Source organism: Nicotiana sylvestris, chromosome 6, assembly GCF_000393655.2.
Source record: "Nicotiana sylvestris chromosome 6, ASM39365v2, whole genome shotgun sequence".
NCBI classification, from domain to species: domain Eukaryota; kingdom Viridiplantae; phylum Streptophyta; class Magnoliopsida; order Solanales; family Solanaceae; genus Nicotiana; species Nicotiana sylvestris.
Genome location: NC_091062.1, coordinates 57,950,794 through 57,963,451, shown reverse-complemented (window position 1 = coordinate 57,963,451; position 12,658 = coordinate 57,950,794). Strand labels below are relative to the sequence as shown.

The window sequence follows — 12,658 nt, the reverse complement described above, 5'->3', positions numbered from 1 at the left end:
GATAAAAGAGGAAAGGTTTACGGGGAAAAAACAAGCCTCTTGTTTACTTTCTTCGGAGTTCTGACCGCCTTAGCCAACAAAGTTCTCCAAATAGTCCAAACGCAAATTCTAACACTACCAAAAAGCTAATGTTTTCACTTTTTCCCTTTATTTTTCTTGTTTGTTTAAAGAAAAAGAAGAAGCACGTATAGCTCACTCAAGTCAATGAAATATTAAAAGTATTGGTGACTCATAGAAATAGAATCAAGAAAACCCGGCAAATTTTCATATACCATAAGAGGTTTCACATGTCACATTATTACTAAGCTTAAAAGAACAATATAAGCAAATACCGTTAAGTTTACTCTTTTTGAATAGCCTATCCCTATTTAATTAAACTTTATCGTGGCGTTCAACCCCACACGAGAGCAGACATACCTTGTCTCAAGCGTTCCTCGAAAAATTATAGTACTATATAGATGTATATATAAATAAAATGAAAATATTGGATAAAAATATAAAAAATGTTATCACTCATCATTATAGTAATTTATTCATTTGTTCACTTCCGCTTACGAGACAAAATAGACACGGGAGATGGCAACAACCAGAATGGAACAGGAGAAAATAGTGTCATTTATTATTAAAAGATAGATTGGTGCAGAAAAATTATATCAACTGCAACTCAAAATCACTTTTGCTTTTTGCCAAACACCTCAAATCTCCAATAAAAAAATGTTTTTAGAATAGAGCCGAGACACTTACGTATTTCTTCCAAAATATCTTGTCTAGCTTTTTCCATTATTCTAAAATAACTATTTTGAAATACAATTTTTTCCGTCTTCACTGCATAAAATAAAGCGAAATAAAACACAAATAAGATACTATGGAAAGGGAAGCGTAGACCCGGTACTTATAAATTCATTTGGAGTAATGAAAAGCACTCGGAATGGTCCAAAATAAATTCTCATCGATTTTTTATCCTTTTTGTCATTTCTTTGAGCTTAGGGTAAAATATAGGTTCCTTCTTCTACTTTTCTCAACTTGGCAATTTGAATTTCAGAATACTGCTAATAAGTTCAGTATATCTTTTCAATTTCTTGCAGAGCAATAGATTATTACTCCCTCCGTTTCATATTATGTGCCGTGTTACTCTTTTACGCGCCCCTTAAGAAATATTAATTAGGAAAGAGATTGGACTATTCTACCCTTATTTATATCTTAAGATATAATCTCTCCTCATTGAATATTCATTCTATTTATGTGTTATCTCCATCTTCAAGAACAATTTTTACTAAGGGTAAAAAAGGAAAAAGATAATTAGTTTTATCTTGAACTTCTAAAATGACAAATAATTTGAGATAATTATTTCTAATAACCACGACTGTTAATATGAGATGGAGCGAGTAATAGTAGAGATGTCAATATGGGCGTGGCCGGGTTATCCCGGCCCAACCCACGTGGGCTTTAGCAATTGACGGGTTGAGTTGGGCTTTAACCCGGCCCAGCCCACGTGGGCTTTAGCAATTGACGGGTTGAGCTGGGCTAGCCCACCATTTTGATGGGCCTTATAATGATCAGCCCACCCCAGCCCTATGTGGGTTACGGGCCCTCACGGGCCGGCCCATCATTTTTTAAAATATAATTTTATATTTTTCTTTTAAGTTCTAACCTAAAAAAGATAAATATTTAAAAGTTAAAAAAATCTTATTTGAAAAATTTCACAAACTTAATAACTTTTTATATTGTTCCAATATATGATAAACACTAAAAAGTAAAAGACAAGACTAATATTTCATTCACTAAAAGTCTAAACTCAAAACAAACTATTCAAGAGAACGTCCATGATGCTTACGTGGTATCCAACACATCATCTTCATCAAATACATTTGAATCCGCTTGTGAGAAGTTGTTGTCTTAATATCTTCACTTTCATCTACATCTACAATTCGTATGCAATATTAATTAGTTAAATATTAACGATAATTAAATTTTTAAAACTAGTTAAATTTTTAAGACTTTGATCTTTTAATATGATGAGCTTAATAAACTTTAAGCTTGGATACTCTTCTTGATATTTTTTTTGTCGTATAACTTTTATATTTTATATATTTCAAATACATATTTTTATTAGGGCCACGGGCCGGCCCAGGCCAACCTCAGTCAAGCCTCACGAGCCACGAGCTTACTCGGACCGGGCTTAAAAGTCTCGTTTTTAAATGGGCTCCAAAAACTCTAACCCAGCCCTGCTAAATCACGAACTGGCCTGGGCTAGCCCAATGGTCAAGCCCATATTGACGGCTCTAACTAATAGTTGTTATCCCAAGTTCGCATTTACTTTGCCTCGCAAATTTATATGCACTCAACTACTGATTTGTTTTATTGTTCTATGCACATTTATAACGTCTACATTGGAGGTTTCAATTATCGAACTTATTTCTCTTTTTAATTGGTTCCTTCCCTCCCCTTGTATTTTGACCACCCTAAGAACGTTTCAGTCCATTTGCAAACGACCTAATATCTTATGGAAAACAAACCATCGCAGCTGTTAACTTTAGTAATTAATTAATGTCATCCAAAAGGTCTAAATTTGAGATATCACATACTAATATTGCAGATGACTTAATATCTTTATCTTAGGGCAGGGTATCAGTCTCTTCATTCCCTTCATAAACACACACTACTAACTCCAAAAAATTTCGAGGAAATAGAGCACGAAGATGAGCACATTCTGATTTCAAGTTCGTTTTTGTATTCTATTTTCAGATACTGCATCTTAAAAAATCACACATTCTGAACCCGTTTATTCTCATCATCAAAATAACCACTTCTAATACAACACAATGGCGCGGGGGTTATAGAATATTGATTTGAAAAAGAAATTTGCTCCATTACTAAGCCAACCAGAAGAACGCATAATGGAGGTTGAGTCTTCCTTCTGAACGCAAAGGAGCAGAATGCACAATTTAGATGGAGCTCACATCACATTGAAGAGATTTGTTTCGCATCCTATTCGCCTCCCATCATCTGCAACATTAAAAAGCGTTTCACACACCAACTAAAATTATGAATTCAATATGAAAAAGGTTAAAAGTTCCTATGTACACAAATGGTATTTCACCATCGGGCTAGTCACACTTGTGTTTTCGTTACAACGCAATACCACTGTGGTCCAAACTATGCACCTCACTCCTCTAAATATATGGACTAAAAATAACTGTTTGCTTTCCACTAAACTAATATGTGCTTCACTTAGGTGGAATTATCGCCAATGCTGGTCAAAACACTCTTTGTCATAGTGTTAGTGGTTTGGAGTTGTAATGGATTTTGATCGCATTTACCAGTTTTGAGCAAGAGAAGTTCACTTCTCATTGATTAGTAAGAAAAACCAAACACATTCACGTTAGTAAATTGTATTTCAAGGAAATATTTCGAGTGTACCTGGGGGGGGGGGGGAGAGGGATTATGTTCTGCAAACAAAACCACATACTTTTTCCAGACGAACTATTAGGATTTTGCCTAACTGCCTAATGGGAGAATACCATTACCTTGAAGAAATCTCCAATCCCCTCGAGAGGATTTCTACGTCGAACACCATAGAACTTCTCTGCAATTTCATCTAGCAACTAAACCACAAAAACACTAAACATTAGGAGGAAAACCATCACATTAATCTGAAAGAGAAAAGTCTTTATTTTTATGCATCACAATAGCTATAAAGAGAAACATGTGAAAAGATATAACAAAGTTCGGAAATATCTCAATTAGAGATGGCAACTCACTTCATTAAATGTAGATTCTCTATCTATACTAGACTTGTAGGTTTGTCTCAACATATTAAACAGAGGTAAAGCATCCCTCTGCAACCTGTATCATGAATTGAGTTTGTGAACTATGAATGACAGAGCTTAATAATGTCAAAAGGAAGCAGAAAAGAAATTTTACTTTCAACACTTGAAAAATCATTAGTGTTCAAAGCATGATTGGAACTTACGTCAGGAGGAGATAGTTCACAAACTGGGTTAATTCTGAGCTAGGAAAGTTAAGATTCTTCAATTCCACTTCCATTTTCACTTCATCCATGAGCTTGTTAGCATCTCTTAGGTTTCCCAGAGACAAGTACCTGCCAAACCAAAGAGATAACTATAGAACCATTGGATCAACCTTCGTATCAAAGACAAAATCACGTGTCACTACTCACCAGCACCTGTATTGATCCCAATTTGAAACAAGGTGTGGATATACGTTCTTATAACAGCGTTTTAGTACCTAGGCCAATTTGAATGTCATTTCATCCCAATTTATTTTCATGGAGAATGTACAACTTAACTGAACTAATAGTTTCTTTAAAACGAAGAGAGCATGCAGGTAGCTGCACTACCAGGCAACCCAAAGGCTTCTCACTGCATTCTTTACTAGAATGGGGCAAATTACTGTTGGAGCTGCCTATGAAGCAGAGACACCAAATTTAAGGTACCTGTTTGACTGAGACATTTCTCGCACACAAACACGGGCAGGATACATGCTGCAACATTTGTGTAATAGTATTTTTTTTTTCATTTTTTATCTTTTGGATTGGCACGATTGTGCAACACTAGGACCAAATAAAATCTTCAAAAGAATAAATATTTGAGGCTTTAGAATAAATAGAGAGAAATACAGAGATAAAAACCTAAACCTTAGAAACATTGCTACTGTTTTACTATTTTTCTTTTTAATTGTGTTCTTTTATTTAGTAGAAACATCATTATTGCTTTAGTAAGCAACATATGCCACGACTATGAAGTGACACTAACTTTTATCGTTATTGCTTTAGTAACTCAATCATACGACTAAGAACTGATACTTGAATTTTTGAAGAAGTAGGAGAACCTGGTTCGAAGGAGTAGAGAACCTTGTTTAAAGGACAAGTAGAACCATACATGAAGATGAAAAAGAAGAAAGAGTGGAAGAACAGGGGAAGGAAAAACCTGGTTTGAACTTCAAAGAAGAAGCTGCAGAAGCTCTGCTGGTTCAAAGTTGGTGCTGATTTCCCCACCCACAGCCCTTTTGTCTCTATTTCTTTCTCCTTTTATTCTTGTTTTTAATGTTCTTTCAACTCAGTCACTGCTTTTCAGTGCCATCACATACTGCTTTTACTAGATCTGGATATTACACTTAGCATTGTGTTCGAGGACCTGTTTGTAACATTTCATTGAGGATGCAGGTTTATGTTCAATTTTTTTTTTTACAGGTATGTCACTGTTACATTAACTTTCCATTTCAGTATTCTGATAAAAAGTTAGAAACTCAAACCAGATAACAGAGTACATGCAATCTGCTGTTCATGGGATGTCAGGAGAAGAGGGGGAGAGACAGAAGCAATACAGGCATCCACTATATGTGTGCAGTAGTTAAATGTGTAGTAGTCACAGATAGTTGTAAATGCCCAGAAATTTTATGGAGAATACAGACTTGGGAGACTGAACATAAGTTTGTCAAAGTGTAAAGTTCAGAGTGTCCACCCCCAGAAGTTGGATAACTTAGTTACGACCACCAAATACAAGGTACTAAACACTGTATTGCAAGATACTCACATCAAAATAGCCCGTACAATAGCCAAATCATCCTCTCCTGGATAGCACTGCATGTTAAACATTATGAGTTATACTCGGTTTGAAATTAAATCATACAGGTGGTTAATAGGTCACTGTTGACAAAAAGCAACAAAAACATAGAAAAAACTGTCTTCGTAAGCAAATTCCTGGTAGACAAGAAGATCTTCCTTGCAGTCAATATTGAAAATGTAACTCCAGATTTGAGCTTTTAATATGTGTCCAGTGATAAAGATATACCAGAAAAATTATACTAGCAAGAACAGCCAAACCTTACCTTGCCCATGAAATTTACAAGAGCTGAAGCAAATTTCTTCGGATTCCTTCCTCTCACAAAGTGAAAAGATACTTTACCAATGTCCTGCAAAGCAGGGATGCAACAATGTTGACTGCAATTCAGTCAAAATAACTTAAGTTTCAGGAAAATCCCCATCAAATTCAGGTTCATTAATCAATGAAAATCCATATTGGTTCATAGTTTGAAAAAGAAAAAAAGTAAAGAGTGGATTTCCTTAAGCTACCAAATGATGTGCCACAAGACAGTTAAACAAGATAATAAGTTTTATTAGCAGCTACTAGTTTTACAAGTCATCTTTGTCATCTGAGGCCTAATTCCCCCCCCCCCTCCCCTTAAAAATCAAAAAGTAATGACCTATGAAACAGAATCACAGCACTTTTTCTTTGTTGTACCAAGAACTAGAGAGCATCAGCTTCTATAATGTACCACTTCAGGAGACTCTGAATACATATAATCTGCCAGCATGTCATGCAGCTCTGGAGATCCATATCTATGCGCACCAAATTCTGCTGACCACCTACAAACAAGGCATAGTTCAGTTTTTATCCCTTCCTGCATGATAAAAGGAATAAGTACTTCTGACGAGATAAAAGGCTTGCAGAAGGACAAACACGTGCGTCAAGGATGTTAGTCTACTATATCGAAGGGCTAAACACAAAGAATAAGACTCTAGAAACAATCCTATCCAAAAGACTCAATACAATCATGAGCCATGAAGAATTTGGACATCCTTATCAAAATGATGTCTCTGGACGAAAAGAAGCATGACTAGTGAGTCAAAGGGAATATCCCACAAGCACAGGAAAAAGTTGTTGCATCAAAGGTGTAAATGAAAATTATACAACCTGCTCCACTAAAATCTAATTATAGACAGTGCTACTCCAGGATTCTTTAGTATTATGTTCAGCTCCTATTAATTTTACTCACATAACGACATATTAACTTCAATCCATCTCCCTTTGAATTTAGAGGTATATGTGTAAGAGTATCTCATTTTACATAGTCAAATACTGCTAGTATACAACTCCTTCAGAAACTGAAACAGCTGTGTTTTCAAAGAAGAGCATAAACATGGATAAGATCTGTGGATTGGCTGCAACAAAAGAAAGAGTATCTAACTTGATAGCTGCTTTCAGAAAGGAAGAACAGCCTTCTACTCGTGTTTTGGCTGCGGCAATGGCTTCAGAAAGTTTTTGCAAGTCATCGTCATCTGCAAGGTCCAAATGTTGTGGAACAGAAAGCCGAGGAAACTTCTTGTAAATTTTCCTGACACGATCTAAGGAAAATTAATTATAAACCAACTCAACACTTAAAACCCCTTATTAAATTAGTAGCAACAACACCTACTATACCTCAGCCCAAACAAGTCGGGGTCGGCTATATGAATCCTCAATTAACATTAGAAAACAGAAACCCAAAAAAAAGGGAAGAACAACTACAACAAAAACAGAGGCGCCATAGCTTGATTTAGCTTTCAAACGATGGCAACACAATCAAGTTATGATTTAATTGGCTACTTCAGTTTTAGAAGAGCATCTCTTCCTTGCCATTCTAAGGAAACAGTACTCTTCTTTCAGTACTAATATCCAAAAGGCTATCATGTTTTATCACCAGAATCTATTTAGTTTGTTTTCTTCCTGATGTCTCATTGTATAAATTACACTTCTGAACTATGAATTTTCTACTTATGGACCTCTTTTGGATTTTTCTTTTTCTAATGAAGTAAAGCTTGCACTTAAAGGCATCCAAAGGATGCAAATCTATACAATGAATTGACTCTTGTGTAATACTTAGAGTCAACAAAATCCAAATATTTGTTACATTGTTTACATCCAAAAACTTTTCCCAACTATGTACATTCGACAAAATTCTTGCTTTCGAAGCTGAAACAGAGGGGGCCTCTCCCTGAAAGTACCTCTTGTTTCTTTCGCTCCATAGAGTCCAAAAAATTCAGCCGGGAATGGACTGCCACAACGTTCTTTTGTCTGTCTGCACCTTTCACATGTACCAGCAGCTGAGGGATCCCTTAAACCATTAGGAGTGACCCATTGCAAGCCAAATAGATTTCTGAACAAGTTCCAAAGTTCCTTAGCAACATTGCAAAGTAGAAAGGAGTCTGACAGTTTTGCATTCTATCCATACATAAGTACCATCCGGAGCAAAATTCTTTGAAATAATTTTTAGTTCAGTTCTACTTAGCTTTTGTGCCAATAAAATTTAGCAAAGTGAATAACTACTCTTTAGAGGCATCCTGGGTTTTGTCTAACATTATTTGATAAGTCGGAAAAATCATCTCATAATATGCACCAAGATGATATGAAGGTTTATGGGTGCTTCACATTCAGCTTCTGAACAATCAATCAAACTGTCTATACAAAGTGGGAACATTCTCTTTACACCAGAATATAGTAACATAAGAAGAAGCTCTTGATCATCTATTTAAGTAAACATCATCCTTTTCCTCCGGATAATCCAAGAGAAACAAAAAGGAGCTCGTCGCAACCTTCCTTCTCTCTCTATCCTACTGATCTCCAGATCACAAAATTTACCTCCATATAGTTGGAGTACTCAAGTGACATTAAACAGTGAATATACCAAACTTAGAAGCCCGGCCATTAATTCACAATGAAGAAGTAAATGATCCGCGTCTTTTCCATTCCTTTTACATCTGCAATACCAATTGACCAGCACACATGACCATGGCACCCATATTTCCTTGCAATATCATCCATAAAGCTACTTAGTTGTTTGAAATCTCCACATCATTTTCCTGAGTAAGGATTGATTGAAAATGGATAATTGTAAGACTCCCAATTCAGCCACATCTGTGAGAGACATCCATATTCTTCCATCCAATTAAGCAATATTTCCTTTTATCCTCCTCACCTTTCCACAGAAAATCCCTCTTAAACTTCTCCAACCTCAAAGAATTTAAAGATGGATAAGATACAAACTTGTAAAATGTCATGGTGGCAGATAGAGTAGATTTGATAAGGATTAATATGCCTCCTTTTGATAAGTACTCCACTTTCACCCATCCATCTACTCCTTCAAGGCTCTTCCATTCCTTCCATGTCATATGTAAATTCTAGACGAGGAACTCCGTGCACTCCTCTTTGAATCTTCCTCTTATGAATTTTCACTTTAGCAACAGAACACAAAGAGCTCCTGGCATCACCCGTTCACCAATTCAACTTCGAACATATTCTACACCATACACCATATATAGTCTATATGGCAATAAAGCAGTAGATGTTATATGCTGAAAATTAAGAGAATTAATGCAGTTATATGTTAGGATGTTCTGTATGAAGTTGTCTGTTAGAATGTTCTAGATTAATTCTATGTGCTTAGGTTACAGCAATAACAACTACTATTACTAATACTATGTCTCAGTCTCAAAATAGAAGGGTTCAACTATATGAATCCTCACTATCCATTTTGCTCAATCTGAACTGATTTTATTCCAATGTTCAATAGTTCAGGTTCTCTAACATTAGAAATTCTCTACATTTTTCTACTGGGATAAAAAAATTCTCCTAGCATTGGACCAAAAATGAACATGCCAACTTGACTAAACCTTAATCCCAACTAATTGGTATTGCCAATATGGATCTTTTTCTTTCATTTTGTTCTATTTTTCTTCCGTTGTATAATGACAAAATTAGGAAAAAAAAATTATGACAATAGAAACATAAATGCAAAATACAGGAAAATTAACCGTAACATATAAAAAAGACTAACCTAGAGTGTCTTCGTCATACGAAACTTTTGCTTTTGCAAGTGTTTCAGCAAATAGCAAAGAAAGCTCTGCCCCACAGGTAATCTGCAAAAAGTCAAGAAGGGTCTAGATCAACAAAATACAATTAAAAGAAGAATCCTGATTAGGTTAAAATATTCGAGAAGTGGTCGTGGTCAAAATTAAATGGTACAAGTAGAAGAGAACACAAATATAACCTGGGCCTTGTCTAATTGCAAACAAGCACCAGACTGAAGAACATTCAAGGCGTCAGAGTATCTTTCAGCAGACACATATCTGAGAACAAATATAGTGCGGGGGAGGATATTATTAACAAAATACAGGGAGTTCAATCATATAAAATAAAAAAAAAATAAAAAAAAGATCTCGTACCAACCTGGCACTAGTGGACTTATACATCTGTTGAGCTCCATAGTAATTTCCCTCTTTGATAACCTTCTCCAACTTATCGATATTCTGCAATTACCAGTTATTCAAATTACTAAGGAAAAATAAGCGCAGTGGTGGCAGTGATATTGTAATGTACCTACCTCCTGAGCTGGGGGCAGTATCACTCGCCTGACTCTCTCTCGGAACATGCTTGCATCACTTGTGTGGATCTATGATTGTTGAATGTTTGATTAAGTCGCGGAGTAACGTATTTCTCATTTCCCAAACAAAAAGCCGCAAAAATGGGAACTTCCTCATGTTCAGGTCCTTACCGTTGTTGGATGAAGGGATTGGTATGTGCGTTTGCCACTTCATAAGTTTGCAGGGATATATTGGAACACCATATTGTGGAGAACCTCTTTTCCCAATTATTGGAGAATGAGAATTTTTTATTTTTACCAAAAATTTAATGCTTGTCGATATAGTAGAGCTCGGTCTAGGCTCGAGCCAAGCCTATCCTTTATCGAGCTTATAGCCTATTTTGCCAAGCTTATTTTTTTGCCAAAAATGCTTTTTTTTTGCCAAAAATTGAGGTATTTGGCCAAGCTTTTGAAAGGAAAAAAAAGTGCTTTTGAGGAGAAGCAGAAGCAGTTTTGGAGAAGCAGAAAAAAGTAACTTCTCTCCAAAAGCACTTTTTTGAGAAGTACTTTTGAGAAAAATACACTTAAAAGCACTTTGTTAAAGCTTGGTCAAACACTAATTGCTACTCAGAAGTGTTTTTCAAACTAATTAGCCTAACACAAACTGCTTCTCACCAAAAGTATTTTTGAGAAAAGCACTTTTGAAAAAAAACACTTCTCAAAATAAGTTGATTTTTGCAGTTTGGCCAAACAGGCTATTATTATAGTATCGAGCCAAGGCGTAGCTAAAACGAGTTCAACCGAGCTTTATTAAAGTATGATCTAGCTAGAGCCGAGCCGAGCCTGAGTCAGAAAATAATAAAATCTCTAGATATTAATGGCGGACTACCATCGTAATGGACCCAAAATAAATGCATCTTCAAGAATGAAACTTATGGAGTAAAAAGAACATAGATACTACCATCAATATTTCCTTTCTAATTTTATAAAATATAAATACTAAACCACTTAAAATATCATGCTGGCTCATTAGCGGACACATAAGTGACCAACAATCATTGGTCATTCCAAATGCAAGTGCAGTAGTTAATGTAAAGAGCTTCACATTTTGGTTCATTCAACTAACCTGTCTTGAGTAACATTATGAGAAAACTTAGCCATGTGGTCTGATAAGGCATGCCCCTCTTTTTTGGCAGCAGCTAGCTTAGTAGAAACTCTATTCTCAAAACAGAACTATGCTTTTTGGGTACAGTGCACAAATCATATGTACGCCATTCGAATTCATTGGCATGTGAAACTCAATTACAAGGAATATTGGAGAGTGAAGATCTTTAGCTTTATTTTAAATGGTGGAAGCAAAGAAAAGAGTAAGCAACATTCAGAATATGAAAAGCTACCCAAATTTTGGATTGGCCACCCCATTCGCGGAGATGTGTGACTAAGGGAAGCAAAAAGAGGTACATTGTTGGTCACCGCAAAGACATGCATGTCAACGAATTGAGAGTAACCTCAAAAGTTGTCTATTTTCCTCTATTGTAATAGTTAGAAAAGACTCGTATCAAAAAAAAATCAAGTACTACTACAAGTTACATCAGATTAGTCACGGATGTGCTTAGCTTGTGAGTCGTGAAATATCAGTGAGAAACTCTAATGTTCTACACATCCCTAGCCACATGTCATCCTTTCTATATTTTAAGTGAAAATCAACAACACAATAATACTATTATTGGGAAGGAATAGAGCTGCTGGTTGGGTTCTTGTGATGCTTTCCTTTTGGGAAGATCAAAATATAAGTTTACTTCACTTGCTACTTTTCTTCACCGAAAAACCAATAAAAAAAGAAATAATAACTTTCAAGTTATCAAAATCACCATCCATGATAAATCGACCTGTGGCCATCCATAATTCAATACGAGATCAGGATGCGTCAGAATCTTGTGGCCCAAGTCCAATACAAGATGCGTCAAAATAAACTGTATATGGCCCTGAATCTGTGGGCAAAACCAACATCGACGCTGTAGTCAAAGCTGTCTTGAGCTTCTGAAAGCTCACATCACACTCGTCCGACCACCTGAACTGGGTACCCGTCTAGGTCAACCTGGTCATCAGGGCTACAATAGATAAAAATCCCTCCACAAACCGACGGTAATAGCCTGCCAAACCCAAGAAACTCCGGATCTCTATAGCTGATGTGGGTCTAGGTCAGTCCTTGACTGCCTCTATCTTCTTCGGATCTATCTAAATACCCTATGCTGATACGACGTAACCCAAGAATGCTACTGAACTCAACTAGAACTCACACTTTGAAAACTTAACATACAATTGACTATCTCTCAAAGTCTGAAGAACAACTCTCAGATGCTGCTCATGCTCCTTCCGGCTATGGGAATAAATCAAAATATCATCAATTAAGACTATCACGAATGAATCCAAGTAAGGCTTGAACACTCGGTTCATCAAATCCATAAAAGTTGTTGGGGCATTTGTCATCCCGAATGACATCACCAAGAACTCATAA

At 36.1% G+C, this 12,658-nt stretch overlaps 1 protein-coding gene across 2 annotated transcripts; it reads right to left on the bottom strand.

The window, feature by feature from the left end:
* Nucleotides 1–2,711: 2,711 nt before the first annotated feature.
* On the bottom strand, nt 2,712–10,446 carry LOC104236108 (protein GET4-like). Of its 2 annotated transcripts, XM_009789992.2 has the most exons (13): nt 10,333–10,444; nt 10,162–10,230; nt 10,008–10,087; nt 9,829–9,907; nt 9,616–9,697; nt 6,991–7,147; nt 6,298–6,388; nt 5,851–5,934; nt 5,556–5,602; nt 3,974–4,102; nt 3,762–3,846; nt 3,528–3,605; nt 2,712–3,006 (listed from the first exon to the last, which is right to left on the bottom strand). In XM_009789992.2, exons 2-13 carry the CDS (start codon nt 10,207–10,209, stop codon nt 2,989–2,991), a joined length of 978 nt encoding a protein of 325 aa, XP_009788294.1. In that variant the 5' UTR covers nt 10,210–10,230; nt 10,333–10,444; the 3' UTR covers nt 2,712–2,988. The 2 variants fall into 2 exon arrangements, with proteins under 2 accessions (XP_009788294.1, XP_009788300.1); XM_009789998.2 differs by having other exon boundaries at nt 6,991–7,081; nt 10,162–10,446.
* Nucleotides 10,447–12,658: the final 2,212 nt, after the last annotated feature.